Source organism: Spinacia oleracea, chromosome 4, assembly GCF_020520425.1.
Source record: "Spinacia oleracea cultivar Varoflay chromosome 4, BTI_SOV_V1, whole genome shotgun sequence".
Classification (NCBI taxonomy): Eukaryota; Viridiplantae; Streptophyta; class Magnoliopsida; order Caryophyllales; family Amaranthaceae; genus Spinacia; species Spinacia oleracea.
The window spans coordinates 154,818,565-154,834,245 of record NC_079490.1 but is presented as its reverse complement, the minus strand read 5'-3'; the positions used below and the strand labels follow the sequence as shown (position 1 = coordinate 154,834,245).

The following is a 15,681-nucleotide window of genomic DNA, read 5'->3' as shown; positions in this document are numbered from 1 at the left end:
ATGTTGTAGTTTTGTGTGTAGCTAGATTAAGAACTTTGTAAGCCTTTTGATCTGATGGATATCCTAGAAAAACACAAGGGTCTGCTATAGGTTCAAACTTGGACCTGTTAAGTTTTGGAGTTGTGATGTAGCATAAACATCCAAACACTTTCAGATGAGACAGATCAGGTTTCTTATGAAAGAGTTTCTCATATGGTGTACAAAATTGTATACTCTTCAAAGGCATCCTGTTAATAAGATATGTAGCTGTAAGTATGCACTCACTCCAGTACTTATCAGGCAATTGAGATTGAGAGAACAAAGCTCTAGCTGTCTCAAGTAGGTGTTTATGCTTCCTTTCTACAACACCATTTTGCTGAGGTGTGTAACTACAGCTCTTCTGTTGTAAAATTCCTTTAGACAGAAATAGTTCTTTCATTCCTCCTTCAATCAAATCAGGAGCATTATCTGATCTGATGTGCTGAATTTTTAAGCCAAACTGTGTTTCAACCTAAGAAAGAAATTGAGTCATAATCTTCAATGAATCAGTTTTATTTCTCATAAGGTGAGTCCAGGTCATCCTTGTATGATCATCTACAATGGTAAGAAATTGATTGCATCTAGCTGTATCAACAATAAAGTAAGGCCCCCATACATCAATGTGTAGCAACTCAAAAGGTCTAGTAGTTTTGATACAACTAGTTGGAAAAGGAGACCTAGCCTGTTTAGCTAATGGACATATCTGACAGAATGACTCTGCTAAACAACCTGGTACATCAACTCCATCTAGGTTCTTTATTTTTTCAAATGACATGTGACCCAACCTAAGATGCCATAGTTTGGCTTCCTGAACAGCTGCTGATCCAGTGGTTGAAAGTCCATAGTTATTGTGAGACAATTGAGTGTCTGAAATCATCAAATCTTCATTGAATATGTATAATCCCTTATGTGACCTACCAAGCAGAATATGCTTGCTCTTGGAAAGGTCCTGAAGAACACATTCATTATTTGTAAAAGAAACAGAACAACCAGCATCACAACACAATTTAGATACTGAGATCAAGTTAAACTGAAATTCTGGAACATGCAACACATCCTTGAGTATGATATCTGGACCTAAGTGAACAATTCCTTTATGTCTGACTTGTAACTCAGTTCCACCAGGAATAGTAATTGTGTGTTGATCATTACTCACAATTTCAAAAGAATCAAATAAAGATAGATTTGAACACATATGATCACTTGCACCACTATCTAAAATCCAATTTCTTTTAAGATTAGCAGATAGACAGAAAATACCTTTGTGTTGTGAGGTGGCAGCTAATCCAAGTGAGTGAGATCCAGAATTCTCAGGTTGATTAGCAACTTGATTGTTGTTCAAATACTGCATTAACTGACTGTATTGTTCTTCAGTAAAAGTAGCATGAACTACTCCTGGTTCTCTTTCAGTTTGTGCTTCCTTGAGAGAGTAATCATCTAATGAAGCTGCAGCTGCAACTCTCTTTCCTTTTTTCTTGAAATCTTTAGGATAACCATGTAGTTTCCAGCATCTATCAATTGTATGATTCTTCATTTTGCAATGATCACAAAACAGGTTATTTCTAGTTGTATTCCTAAATTGATTTGCATTACCTCCACTCTGAAATCCAGCACCAGAATGTGAAATATACTGAGGTTTGTAAGGCTTGTCAAACCTTCTAGCACTAAAAGCTGTAGATTCTGGATTAGGTTGATGTTTGACATCATGCATCTCTTTCTGTTGCTCTTCTTGAAGCAAAAGGCCATAGGCTTTAGAAATTGTAGGCAAGGGATTCATCATTATTATTGTTCTCTTTGGATGCTCATACTTCTGATTCAGTTTCATTTAAAACTGAATTAGTCTTTGGTTTTGTTGAGTTTTGAGAAGCTGCTGTGTCAGTGTGCAGCTACAACCAGTACACACACATGTAGGTAAAGGTTCCAATCCATCTAAATGATCCCAGAATAGCTTGATCTTGGTGAAAAAATTAACTAGCAATTCCTTCATCCTCTCCTTGAACCAACAAACTTAACTGCTGATGTACTGAATACAGCTGAGGACCAGATTCTCTACAATATCTGTCAGCCAATTCCAACCAAATCTCTCTTGCAGTTTTGAGATACAGGACACTTCTTGCTATTTTAGGCTCAAGAGACGCCAGCATCCAAGATATCACCAAGTCATTACACCTGCACAACAATCTGTAATTGGTGGAGTTTGATGCTGGTTCATTCAAGGATCCATCAATGAAACACAATTTGTTTCTTGCTGATAGCGCAATCATCATAGACCTTCTCCAATCATTGAAGTATTGTCCCTCAAACTCAATGCTCACCAATTTTGTGGCATTCAGATCACTATTGCTTAGATAATCAGCAGAATTAGGATTTAGTGAAGGATCTGTTTGCTGATCTGCAGGCATTTTGCAATTGAATTTTTAAGAAGAAAACTAAGAAAGGAATGATTGAAAAACTTCAATTGATTCGACAATTAAACAAAAACAGCAGGATCAGTTGATCAACTGCTCTGATACCATGTTAAAATCAACCTCTCTATATTTAACCTTGATTGTCTACTGACAATCTGTAAAACTCATAGAAAGAGAGAGAGAAAGAGAAACGTGTTTGATGAAATTGAAAGTTGATCTTATTGAATGAATCATAATTACAGAATCATGAGCTTATATACACTGAGTGCTACGTGGTCTAACCAATCAAGTACCTGCATTCTTACACATCAGCATTAGTACAACTCTAACTGATTATTACACTGCTAACAGAAGGCTAACAGAATTCCTAGATTTTAGGGGAGTTAGTTGAGCTGATTCCTTCTAGAAGATTCGTTTTGATATATATATATATATATATATATATATATATATATATATATATATATATATATATATATATATATATATATATATATATATATATATATATATATATATATATATGGGAGGGATCCGGTGAGAACACCTCCTTATGTAAGAACACTTCTTATGGTGAGAACACTTTTACACTCTCTATGTTCTATATTTATTCAACAATGTTCTAAATTTTCAAACTCATGTTCTAAATTTATTCAACGATGTTCTAAATTTATTCAAGTATGTTTTAATTTTATTCAACCATGTTCTAAATTTTTAACCTCATGTTTTAGATTAATTCAAGCATGTTCTAAAATTATTAAACCATGTTCTAAATTTTTAACCTCATGTTCTAGATTAATTCAAGCATGTTCTAAAATTATTCAACCATGTTCTAAATTTGTAAGCTCATGTTCTAAATTTATTTAAGCATGTTCTAAATTTATTCAAGCATGTTCTAAATTTATTCAAACATGTTCTAAATTTATTCAACAATGTTCTAAATTTTCAAACTCATGTTCTAAATTTATTCAACCATGTTCTAAACTTATTCAACCATGTTCTAAACTTATTTAACCATGTTCTAAATTTATTGAACCATGTTCTAAATTTTCAAACTCATGTTCTAAATTTTTAACCTCATGTTCTAGATTAATTCAAGCATGTTCTAAAATTATTCAACCATGTTCTAAATTTGTAAGCTCATGTTCTAAATTTATTCAAGCATGTTCTAAATTTATTCAACGATGTTCTAAATTTATTCAACGATGTTCTAAATTTGTTCAACCATGTTCTAAATTTGTAAGCTCATGTTCTAAATTTATTCTAGCATGTTCTAAATTTATTCAAGCGTCTTCTAAAATTATTCAAGCATGTTCTAAATTGATTTTAAAATTATTTCTTCTCTTAAAAAAAATTATTCTAAAAAATTTGTTCTAAAAACTATTTCTTCTCTAAAAAATTTCTCCATGGGCTTGGTCTTATTACGTTCCGCACAAGGTTGAAAAAACGAATTTCGATTATAATTTTTGATTATAATTTCATATCAGAAATCACACTCACATTGATTATAATTTCTGAATTGAGAAAACCTGATTTCGATTCGAAATTGATTGAAAAAATGATTGAGAAATCGACTGAAAAATAGATCGTGGAATCGATTGAGAAAAATCGATTTTACTGGATTACTGGTTCGAGTTCGCCGGATTTTTTGTTCTATTTCGCTGGCTCCCTCGCTTCCAACTCCGCCGCTGCCGCCACCGCTTCTGCCGTCGGAAATGCTAGGAAGAACACCGGCGATTTCGTTCAAACTTTGGTTCGATTTTGTCCGAGTTTTGAATTGAAATCAATTTCTCAATTCACAAAATCAAAATCGATTTCAATCGATTTCGAAAACGATTTCTCAATTCACAAAATCAAAATCGATTTCAATTGATTTCGAAATCGATTTCTCAATTCAATACTCGAATCTCGTAGATTGAAATTTGCTGATTGAAATCGATTGAAAAATCCTTCATTAACTTACCGGATTGCTGCGAGCGGCGACCGTGGATTTCGAATTGCGGCGAGTTACAACGGCCAGCGGCGAACGGCGACCGGCGAGAGGAGAGCGCAATCGGCGGCGAGAAGAGAGCAGAAGCAACGATGAGAGGTAAGTAGCGGCGGCGGCTAGCGGTGGCGGCGATTGGTGGTGGTGTTCGAATAGGGGAGAGAGAGGAATAGAAGAGAGAGAAAGAGTGCCAGAAAATCAGAATTATAAATAATGAAAAAAAACGTGAAAAACAATTACATTGTTTTTTTTGTTTATAAAAATTACGAAAATGCCATTATAGAAAGTGTTCTCACCGTAAGGAAGTGTTCTCACGAGAGCCTTCCTCTATATATATATATAATATATATATATATATATATATAATATATATATCTATATATATATAATATATATATATATATATATATATATATATATATATATATATATATATATATATATATATATATATATATATATATATATATATATATATATATATATATCAAAACGAATCTAACAACACCGGTCTGACATACGTTGTTAACAAATAATTGTTAACATAGACTGTATGAAGTAAATTGCAAATGGTGCAAGTAAAAAAACGAAGGAAGGTTTTTCTTTTTTCGAAATACTTTTTTTGTTGTTCTACCCATTTTATGATTAACGTTTTTTGATTTACGTACGAGAATAACGAGTACAAAATCATGCGTTTTATTTTCAGTGTTATGCACACTACAAGAATTTGTATCTTTAACGACAACCTAATTACGACGGGTCGAAAATCCCGTCGCAAAAGGCTTTTGCGACGGGGCTAACAACCAAACAATGACGGGAATAACCGTCGCAAATGTCTTTTACGACGGGTTTACGACGGATTTACGACGGGATTTTCTATTAACGACGCCCCCCTTTTATGACGGGTTCGCGACAGGAAATCCCGTCGTTAATCAACGATTATTGGCCTTTCCCGACGGGATTTTCCGTCGTTAATAATACAATTTCTTGTAGTGGCAAAGTACGTAGGCATTACTACTATTCTATTTCTTTCATTGGATTTTAAGTATTTTAGTATTTTAAGATCGAGAATCTCCAGGTTATTGTCTCAATATCCCAGTCTTCCACAAAGAAAGCATCAAGAATGACTTTGGCATGCTACGTTCATTGTGGCAATGTAAATAAAGTCACGTCAACAATTGGGGTGCCAATTGAGAAGAGCAGGCTACCTTAGCAGCTTTTAAGCTTATGTTTTTAGTTTGTTTTGTAGTATATGTAATGGTTTATAAGGACCTTAGTTTGTAAACTCTTTTATTTATGCAAATTGAGCTTATGTAAAAAAAAAAAAAAAAAAAAAGTTATGCAAAGTAGGAATCAACTCGTTTAGTGTTTGAGGTGGAAAGAACACACGGAAAAGGAAGCATAAAAACTGAAAATGAATAACAACTCAAGAAGTTCACATTTAACTGAAAGCACTTATAAATACCAACTTAACAAACTAGGCGTTTGTTGCTTACAAAGGTACGTACAACACGTGATGAAGCAGCCTAGGTAATTTAATTATCCTCTTGCCAAAAGTACGTACTGTAGCTGATTACGACACAAAACCACTAGATTGATATTCAAAGAAGACTAATACATACTCCGTATTTATTAATAAGTTAATAAATTATTAATTAGAACCCATTTGTCCCCATCCACCTTGTCAACCCAAAAGTAATAGCCATAGCAAGCCAACCACCAAATAAAACCCTAAAAGTTGCCCTTACAATGGGTGCTCCTCCTAGAAACGCTCCCAACCAGCCGAACACCGCCAACGCCATGGACACTGCCGCCACCACAACCCCAAGCCTTACCTTATATTCTTGTATAAATGAAGCCGCCAGAAGTGGTACCATAGCCCCCACCGAGAATGCTAAGGCGGAAGCAAATGCTGCTTGTAAGGGGTTTGGCAACCCTTCCTCCTCCTTTTCATCTTCTCTTGAATTATTATTATTATTATTATTATTATTCCCTCTCTTCCTCTGAGCAACCTCGATATCGAGCTGAGAATACACCGACACAAACTCACCTATAGCCATGCTACAAGCCCCAGCTACTAGACCTGCAAACCCTATTAGAATCATGGTCTTCACATCTTTCTTCACTGCACCAACACCCATCATCAGGGACGCCGTCGAAACAAGCCCATCATTGGCTCCTAGGACTGCAGCTCTCAGCCACTGTGCTCGTGTCGTGTAGTCGAACAACTCCTCTTCTTTCTCCTCAATTACATGCTGCTGCTGGCTCTCTTCATCACCCATGTGGTGATTTCCTCGAATTGTTTCGTGCTTAATCGTGTTAGATTGTTTGGATTCCATGTTGACAAAACTCGAAAAGGGATGATTCTACAAACTAGGATAGGAAACTAAGATAGAATTTAAGCTTTGAATTATTGTAGATGATTATGATAGTTAGATGATATTTGCATGGTCTTTGAAGTAAGCTATTTATAGAGGAAGATTGAGATACATTGTCTTAGTGCTTATTTTCCCACTAAGATAAAAATATTTTCATGTTACACATAATTAACCATTTATGCAATAATTAATTTGGGGAAATTTTTTAGGTTTTAAGTGGATAATGAACAAATGGGATTGCTTTTTTCTAGTGGAGTGTGCCGGACACAAGCTACCCATTAAACTAAATTATTTCAAGAGAGCCACAAGTTTCAGATATTAGTATTAAAAATGACAAAAATGTGGTTTTCCACTAACGTTAATTAGTGCGGTAAGCGGGTGGCCAAAATTTCTCCTACAAAAGTAACACAAGAAATGTGGTATTAATCCGTGTTATTGTACTAAACTAAAACAAATAATTAAACTAATGTCAATCAAAACTTCCTTCTAATCTCAGCTCATACATTTTACATTTTTTGTTTAAGTAGTTCGTTATTTAGAAAGTCATACAAGAAATCATATTTAACAAATAGTTTCATTTATCAAAATTACTAGGAGAAAGTGATCTTGAACTATGGCATATCCATCATATGAACATGTAACTAGAATACACAACTTTCTTTTTTGGAGAAAAAGTAGCAATGGTAATCTTTATTTGATTCATCTTATTGAAGTTGAAAATTTGGTAAATGTTGTAATCTTGCATATTTCTTTATTAACAAATCAAATTCTCTATACTCCACCAAAGCTATATTAAATTCAAGATAAATTGGCCAAAATAACCTTTTATAACCCAAATTTTGTAAGAAAGAACCTTATATATTTTTATTTGTGAAATCACACCTTAATGCAATTTTTTTTTTTTGCGAAAAACAACATAAGGGAAGTTTTCGGCATTGACTGAGCTTTTCTGGCCATTGACTTGCACGTGAGCAACACGTGTTGCTTAAGTTTGGCTCAAGACACTTTTTTCCCGAGTCTTGAATTTTTAAACTTGATTTTTTTCTGATTTTTTTCCAACTTTAGGTTTTAAAGCTTAAAATTTTGGAGAAAAATTGGATTTAATTAGCAAAATAAAGCAACACGTGCTTTTCACGTGCAAGTCAATGGCCGGAAAATCTCACTCAATGCCGGAAACTTCCATTTGGTTGTCTTTCACACAAAAAAAGTTACATTAAGGTGTGTGTTCACACAAAAATTAACATTAAGGTGTGTTTTCACAAAAAAAATTACATTAAGGTGTGTTTTCACAAAAAAAATTTACATTAAGGTGTGTTTTCACAAAAAAAGTTATATAAGGTCCTTTCTCGCAAAATTTGGGTTATAAAAGATCTTTTTTGGCAAATTTGCCTAAATTCAAAATACTCAACGAATGCCCCATAGGAGCAAATACTCACTACGCTCAAACTCAACGAATTAACGACAAAAACATGAATAAATTAAAAGGGAAGGTAGTAAGTTCGTAATTTTATTTTCTATAATCAGCCATTTTAATTATGCATGCACAAATGTTATTCATATTATTTGTTATCCCACTTTTTGGACTAACGACATAACTGCTTTGACGTTTGATCATGTCGTGTCATCCAGGTATTGTCGAGACTGGAAAAGATAATGGGCAACGACCTATAGGAGATCCCTACCTTCTAGGGATTCTCCTAACCAATGAAGCCGTTGAGTTTTGCGTATAAAAGCATGGCGACAGCATATCAGAAAGGACAAGTTAACAAAAGCTCTCAATAGTCAAGCATTATTTACATTCACACTTGAAAGGAATTCCTTGTATTAGTTATTTCGATTAAGCATAAACACTCATAGAAATTACAAAAGATACTTAGTGGATTGATAGCCTCATAGCTATCCGCGGTTTTTTACCTTATTCCTGGGTTTTCCGCGTCAACACTTCTCTGTGTCGTGTCTCTTTTACTTGCTTTATTCGTTCATTGCTTAGTTAGTGTCGACCCTAGCCGAAAGTCGCCCCTAGAAGAAATTTGGCATAAACAGTTTGGCGCCGTCTGTGGGGACATTAACAAGATTTCACACAAAATCGCCCTTCACACCATGTCTACTGAAGAGATGACGCTCGCAGAGAAGAAAACGGCCTACGAAAAGGCCCAAGCAGAGCTGGCCCAAGAAAGGGCATCCATTGAAAACCTCCAGAAGGAGCTCAACTCTGTGAAAAGTACCAAGTACCAGTCACGTTACAAGCCAGGTGCAAAACCGAAGAAATTGATATTCGAAATGACTGATGACTCCGAAGATCTGTCCGAGGGCGAAGAGCCACATGGAGAAGAAGATGAAGCAACACCGGACCCCGTAACCAAGCGCCTGAACAAGATGGAAACCCACATGAAGAAGCAATGCTCGCTGATGCTGAAGCTGATGACCAAGCTGCCAGGGGCACCCACACCTGTGGAAACGGAACCGACCGACGGGTATGCAACGTCGCCATTCTGTGAGGCGATCGTCAGAATGACGGTCCCACACCAGCTCCGACTCCCTACCTGGACCACCCTGTACGACGGAACGTCCGACCCATACAGACACGTCAACGTCTACAAGCTCCGAATGTGGCAGATCGGCATCCCCTATGACCTGGTCGAACCCGTCATGTGCAAATCGTTCGGAGGAACCCTCGACGGAGCAGCTCTGGAATGGCTCATGAAAATCACACTTGGATCCATCTACTGCCTGTCCGACCTCATCAACGCCTTCTACCATCAATTCGCCAGCAGTCTCCAGTTGGAGAAACAGACAAGTGACCTCTATCGGTTAGTCCAAGGACCAACCGAGTCGGTACGCGATTACTTTAACCGTTTTAATTGTGAAAAAATTAGTATAAAAAACTGTGATGTCAGGACAGCCATCGAAGCATTCAAAAGAGGTCTCATCCCCAACTCGGAGTTGTATCGGGAGATAACCAAATATCCCTGCGCAACCTTCGAGGAGGTCAGGTCGAGAGCCACTGCCCAGATGCGGATCGAAGACGACGAGATTACACGAATGGCTTCTCAGCGAACAGCAGGGGGCAGCAGCGACATGAGGTCGTACACCCCAAGGAACAACAACTGGCGACACCAGCCGTACAACCGTCAGAACCAGGTACAAAATGTCAATCAATATGATGATGCTAACAATGTTTACAGGAATGAGCGGGCCGACCACCCCAACATCTCCGAATACGGCTTCAACGTCGACATCGGAGGTGTGGTGAACGCCCTTCAAAATGTAGGTGGAACAGTCAGGTGGCCCCGGAAAAGTGACAGACCAGATTCAATGAAAGACATGAGCAAATGGTGTGATTTCCACCGCGACAACGGTCACAAAACCGAGGAGTGCATCTCCCTCAAAAAGGAGGTCGCATTTCTCCTAAAACGAGGGCATTTGAAGGAGCTGCTGAGCGACAAAGGGAAGGAAACATTCAACAAGGAACAGACCGCCCAACCCGACCCGACGACGAGCAGCGACCGACCAAACCCACCTACGTTCAACAAAGTGGTAAATGTTATTTCTGGTGGATCAGATATTTGTGGACTAACCTCTTCTGCAGCTAAAAAAATCAACAGAGGAGAATCAAGAGCCGTCAAAGAGGGGCAGACAGAGAATGAAATCATATTAAACAAGTCCCTGATAGCAATGGCTATCACCTTCGACGACTCAGATTCAGTAGATACACGGCGAGAACACCATGACGGGCTGGTAATATCACTTCCAATAGGCAACGCCCTGATCAAAAGGATATTGGTCGACAACGGAAGTTCAACAAACGTGTTATTCTTGGAGGCGCTGCAGGAAATGGGACTCGAGGAAAAGAACATCATTAAGAGATCAACGGTCCTGGCAGGGTTCAGCGGAGAATCATTGCGAACTGTTGGAGAAATATCACTGCCCACCTATGCAGAAGGAGTCAATGTCATGACAAAATTCAACGTCGTCGATTGCCCGTCAGCATACAATGTCATATTGGGACGACCATGGATCCACAAAATGAAAGCAGTACCCTCGACGTACCACCAGTCAATCAAATTCCCGACCAAATGGGGGGTCATGGAAATCAAAGGGCAGCAAAGAGATGCAAAGAAATGCTACGAAACCGCACTGAAAGCATCAAAATCCTCCATCTAGCAATTACAGCCCGGGTCGACCACAGATGAGCTAGACGATCAACAGATCGACGAGGTAGCATTAGACCCGACGAAACCAGACCAAGTCGTAAGGATCGGAGCATCACTGCCTGACAACATCAGAAGTCAGCTAGTGTCGTTCCTAAGAGAAAACTTGGACTGCTTCGCCTGGTCGCACGAAGACATGACAGGAATCAGCCCAGACGTCATCACCCATAAGCTCAACGTCGACCCCAACTTCAAACCAGTAAAACAGAAATGACGAAAATTCGCAACATAAAGGAATAAAATCATAGACGAAGAAGTTCAAAAATTGATAGACTCAGGGAAGATCAGAGAAGTCAAGTATCCAGATTGGTTAGCAAACGTCGTCGTCGTTGGGAAAAAGAACGGCAAATGGAGAGTGTACATCGACTTCACCGACATCAACAAAGCATGCCTCAAGGATCCATTCCCACTGCCACACATAGACGCTATGGTCGACGCCACCGCCAGTCACGAGTTACTCACCTTCATGGACGCCTATTCAGGATACAACCAGATACTTATGCACCCAGAGGACCAAGAAAAAACTTCTTTTGTAACAGATAGAGGAATTTATTGCTATAAAGTTATGCCTTTCGGTCTTAAAAATGCAGGTGCGACGTACCAACGACTGGTCAATAGGATGTTCAAAGACTAGGTCGGAGACACGATGGAGGTGTACATCGACGACATGCTAGTGAAATCAAAGAAAGCGAACGACCACGTGGAACACCTGCGACAGTCGTTCGAAATTCTAAGGAAGCACGTTATGAAACTTAACCCAACTAAATGTTCTTTTGGAGTGTCGGCGGGTAAATTTCTAGGCTACATCGTCACCCAACAAGGGATCGAGGCCAGCCCCGACCAGATACGAGCAATCATCAACATCCAATCACCCAGGAACATAAAAGAGGTACAACGCTTGACAGGACGGGTGACGGCATTAAACCGTTTTATATCTCGGTCGTCGCACAAATGCTGTCTATTCTATGACGTCTTACGCAAAAACAAAGGCTTCAGTTGGACCGACGACCATGAAACAGCTTTACAAAACTTAAAAAAATATTTGATGACGCCACCCCTCCTGTCCAAACCCAAAGAAGGCGAAGTCCTGCAACTATACCTCGCCATCAGCACGACAGCAGTCAGTGCGGTGTTAGCCCGAGAAGACGAAAAACAACAACTACCCATTTACTACATCAGTAAGTCCTTATTGGAAGCATAAACCAGGTATTCCTCCCTCGAAAAACTTGTTTTAGCACTAGTCACTGCCGCCAAAAAATTAAGGCATTACTTTGAAACTCACCAAATAGTGGTGATGACTAACTATCCAATCAAGTCTGTGATGCGTATAGAACTAACAGGTCGAATGGAGAAATGGACAATGGCACTCGGAGGATTCGACATCAAATACCAACCAAGGACAACTGTGAAGTCGCAAGCCCTTGCAGATTTTGTGGCAGACTTCAGACTCGACATGGAGAAGATAGCAGACGACGAAGTCAAACTCATCAACAACATAGAGGAAACATGGACACTCTTCGTCGACGGCTTGTCTAACTTTCGTGGTGCAGGTCTAGGCGTCATGCTGAAATCACCACAAGGGGACATGATAGCACAAGCAATATGCTGCGACTTCAAAGCGACAAATAACGAAGCAGAATACGAGGCACTAATCGCCGGGATGACGTTAGATGGGGAATTTGGGGCAAGCGGACTCAACATCTTCAACGACTCACAACTAATCGTCAACCAAATCAACAACGACTACGAAGCCAAAGACCTGAAAATGACCTTATACCTCGAGAAAGCAAAAAAGTTAACCTCCAAATTTAAACCCTTCTCCATCAAACAAGTACCACGAGACCTAAACACACAAGCCGACGCCCTCGCTAACCTAGGATCCGCACTCAGAAAATCACCATTCTCCACCATACCACTAGTCCATCTACTGTCGCCCGCGATCGAAAGAGACATACCCCATAATGCTAGCCTCGTCATGACAACCACAAACACGGATAGCTGGACCAAACCCATCCTTGATTACCTAACACACGAAACCTACCCGACGACAAGCTCGAAGCCAGAAAGATACTTTTCAAAGCTTCACGATATGTTACCTTTTGCAGGACGTGTTATTTAAACGATCGGCAAACGGAATGTTGATGCGATGCGCAAAAAAAGTCGAATGGGAAGGATAACTAAAGCAATACCACGAAGGAGAATGCGGCGGACACGAAGGAGGACGAAGCTTGTCGACCAGAATCAAAAGGAACGGGTACTATTGGCCAACTATGCTTAAAGACGCCATGAGGTACGTAACTAAGTGCGACAAATGCCAACGACACGCAGGCATGACACATAAACCATCTGAATTCTTACATCCCACTTTGACTCCGTGGCCTTTCATGAAATGGGGAATGGACATCGTCGGTAAACTACCCGTCGCCCCAGGACAAAAGGTCTTCATGTTAGCACTAACAGATTACTTTTCTAAATGGATAGAAGCAGGCGCGTTCCAACAAGTAAGAGATAAAGAAGTATGTTCGTTTATATGGACTAACATAATATGCAGGTTCGGAATACCGTCATAAATTATATGCGACAACGGGTCACAGTTCATCAGCGACAAAACCAGGGCTTTCTGCAAGACATGGAACATCGAACTAAAGACGTCGACGCCAAGATACCCCCAAGCCAACGGACAGGCAGAATCCAGTAACAAGACAATCATCGCATCACTAAAAAAGCGTCTGGACGACAAGAAGGGACGATGGGCAGAAGAGCTGCCATCCATCCTATGGGCCAATAAGACGACGCCTAGGACGACGACGAGACAGACTCCCTTCTCACTCGTCTACAGGTGCGAGGCAGTACTGCCCCCCGAAGTGACGTTGCCCAGTGCACGATACGGACTCATGACACCAGAGCAAAACGACATGGAACTTGGGGAAAACCTCGACAACACCGAAGATTTCAGGGAAGCAGCGTTGATAAGGATGGCGTCGCAGCAACAGATTGTGGCAAAGTGTTTCAATAAAAATGTCAAAGTAAAAATGTTCAAGGAAGGCGATTGGGTACTGCGCAAAGTTTTCCAAAACACGAAGAAACTAAACGCAGGTTAACTCGCACCAGCTTGGGAAGGACCGTACTTGATCGATAAAATCGTCGGAATGGGGGCATACAGACTCGTCGCCAAAGACGGCAAGTCGGTCCCCCGAAGCTGGAATGCCACCCACCTCAAACTTTATCACTTCTGAACACCCGTCGTTTCCAATTTTATCAGTCGTCGCCTTGTCGTTTCTGTCCTTTATTTATTTTTTACCGCTTTATTTTTATTCGGGATCATTACTGACTTAAGCATCGGAGGGCCGTTGGCATCCCCAACGGCCAATCCTCGTAGCAACCCATGCTTTCCTTTTGCAGAACACACAACGGACAACGAACTCCGAACAGAAACGACGATATCGGACACAAAGTAAACCATGAGCAACGACAAATAAACAAAGTAACATAGGTACTGCTTTACATACACGCAATTCTGTCGATTCTTTATCTACCATTTTTAAACGCCTGTTACGTCGCACGCAACAAAAAACCCAGAACATCACAAGAAAATCGCAAGAAAAAACACACGATTGAAACACAAAATACACTTGTCATACGATAAATAAACTGCACGACCCATAAAGCCACGACTTTCAAAGTATAAACCAAACACTCACAAGCATAAATTATCTAAAGCACCTCGTCGTCGCCATCGACGACGAGTAAAGAAATCCAAAAACCAACAGAAAATATCCAAACTACAAACTATTACACTCCTTCTTGGGTAGAGGCCAAAATCTCCTGCTCATGCTCCTGGCCTGGGGGCACGACGACGTCAGCTACGTCCGACTTCTCCGCCAAAATCACCTCCTGAGCAGCGACGACGGGTGCATCTCCCTCGTGCTGTCCCTCTAAAGGTTCCCCCCTTGCTCTGACATGGGAGCATCCTCGACCAAGGGAGTGGCGTCGGTGTCAGCCGCGACAGTTGCGGCAGTATCCGCCTCCACCGCCAACTCGTCCACATCCACCACCGGAACAGATAGTTCTTCTATAGTACCACCATTAGCCAGAAATTCATCCACCTCCTTCTGACACGGTCAAATACTGGTCTCCCCAATCATGCAAGAGTACATCATCTGCGCCCTCGTCCTCCATATAGCCAATGCCTCGACATCTTTAGCCTCTTCCTGCAAGGCCTCATACAAACTCCGTAGCCCCTCCATCTCTTCCGAAGTCGAGACCAACTCCCCTTTCACTCTCTCCAACTCCTTAGCCGCGTCAGCAAGCTGCTCGTCCTTACCCCTTAGCTGCTCGTTCTTTGCTTTAACCACCGCAGTCAGATCAACCACCTTCTTCTCAGCAACTTTCCATTTTGCCTCTCACGACGCAGCCGCCTTCTTCGTCGCCGCTACCTGCTTTCCAGCGTTAGACAACTCGTCGCACAACAGCGAACACTGCCTGCGCACAGCCAAAGCGGCTTGAGACGCCTGCGGCAAAACACACCCAAAGTAAGTCAACACAATGTACATTTCACATACGACAAACGAAAATAACATAAAACTCACCCGCAAGCTAAGTTCAGCAGCGTCCGATGCGACAGGGAGAGGATCCACCTCGTGATATCGCTGGTACGTCGTGGGCAAAATTAAACGATC

The 15,681-nt window shown here is 40.2% G+C and overlaps 3 protein-coding genes across 3 annotated transcripts; 1 reads left to right on the top strand and 2 right to left on the bottom strand.

Annotated features, from left to right (window-relative positions):
- Positions 1 to 1,985: 1,985 nt before the first annotated feature.
- LOC130472050 (uncharacterized) lies at positions 1,986 to 2,420 on the bottom strand. The gene has a single exon (XM_056842466.1). The coding sequence runs from the start codon at positions 2,418 to 2,420 to the stop codon at positions 1,986 to 1,988; it is 435 nt and encodes a 144-aa protein (XP_056698444.1).
- Positions 2,421 to 5,809: 3,389 nt separating this feature from the next.
- On the bottom strand, positions 5,810 to 6,961 carry LOC110791491 (vacuolar iron transporter homolog 4). The gene has a single exon (XM_021996243.2). It carries the CDS (start codon positions 6,750 to 6,752, stop codon positions 6,069 to 6,071), a length of 684 nt encoding a protein of 227 aa, XP_021851935.2. The 5' UTR covers positions 6,753 to 6,961; the 3' UTR covers positions 5,810 to 6,068.
- A 1,945-nt stretch (positions 6,962 to 8,906) lies between these two features.
- Positions 8,907 to 10,955, top strand: LOC110791495 (uncharacterized). The gene is made up of 2 exons (XM_021996247.2): positions 8,907 to 9,601; positions 9,689 to 10,955. Exons 1-2 carry the CDS (start codon positions 8,907 to 8,909, stop codon positions 10,953 to 10,955), a joined length of 1,962 nt encoding a protein of 653 aa, XP_021851939.2.
- Positions 10,956 to 15,681: the final 4,726 nt, after the last annotated feature.

What these genes read in the sequence shown, in the direction of transcription:
- LOC130472050 (XM_056842466.1), bottom strand. Translation starts at nt 2,420, where the DNA reads ATGCCTGCAGATCAGCAAACAGATCCTTCACTAAATCCTAATTCTGCT.
- LOC110791491 (XM_021996243.2), bottom strand. Translation starts at nt 6,752, where the DNA reads ATGGAATCCAAACAATCTAACACGATTAAGCACGAAACAATTCGAGGA.
- LOC110791495 (XM_021996247.2), top strand. Translation starts at nt 8,907, where the DNA reads ATGACGCTCGCAGAGAAGAAAACGGCCTACGAAAAGGCCCAAGCAGAG. An exon ending in CAGACAAGTGACCTCTATCG is followed by an intron (nt 9,602 to 9,688) that starts GTTAGTCCAAGG and finishes CTGTGATGTCAG; the next exon opens with GACAGCCATCGAAGCATTCA.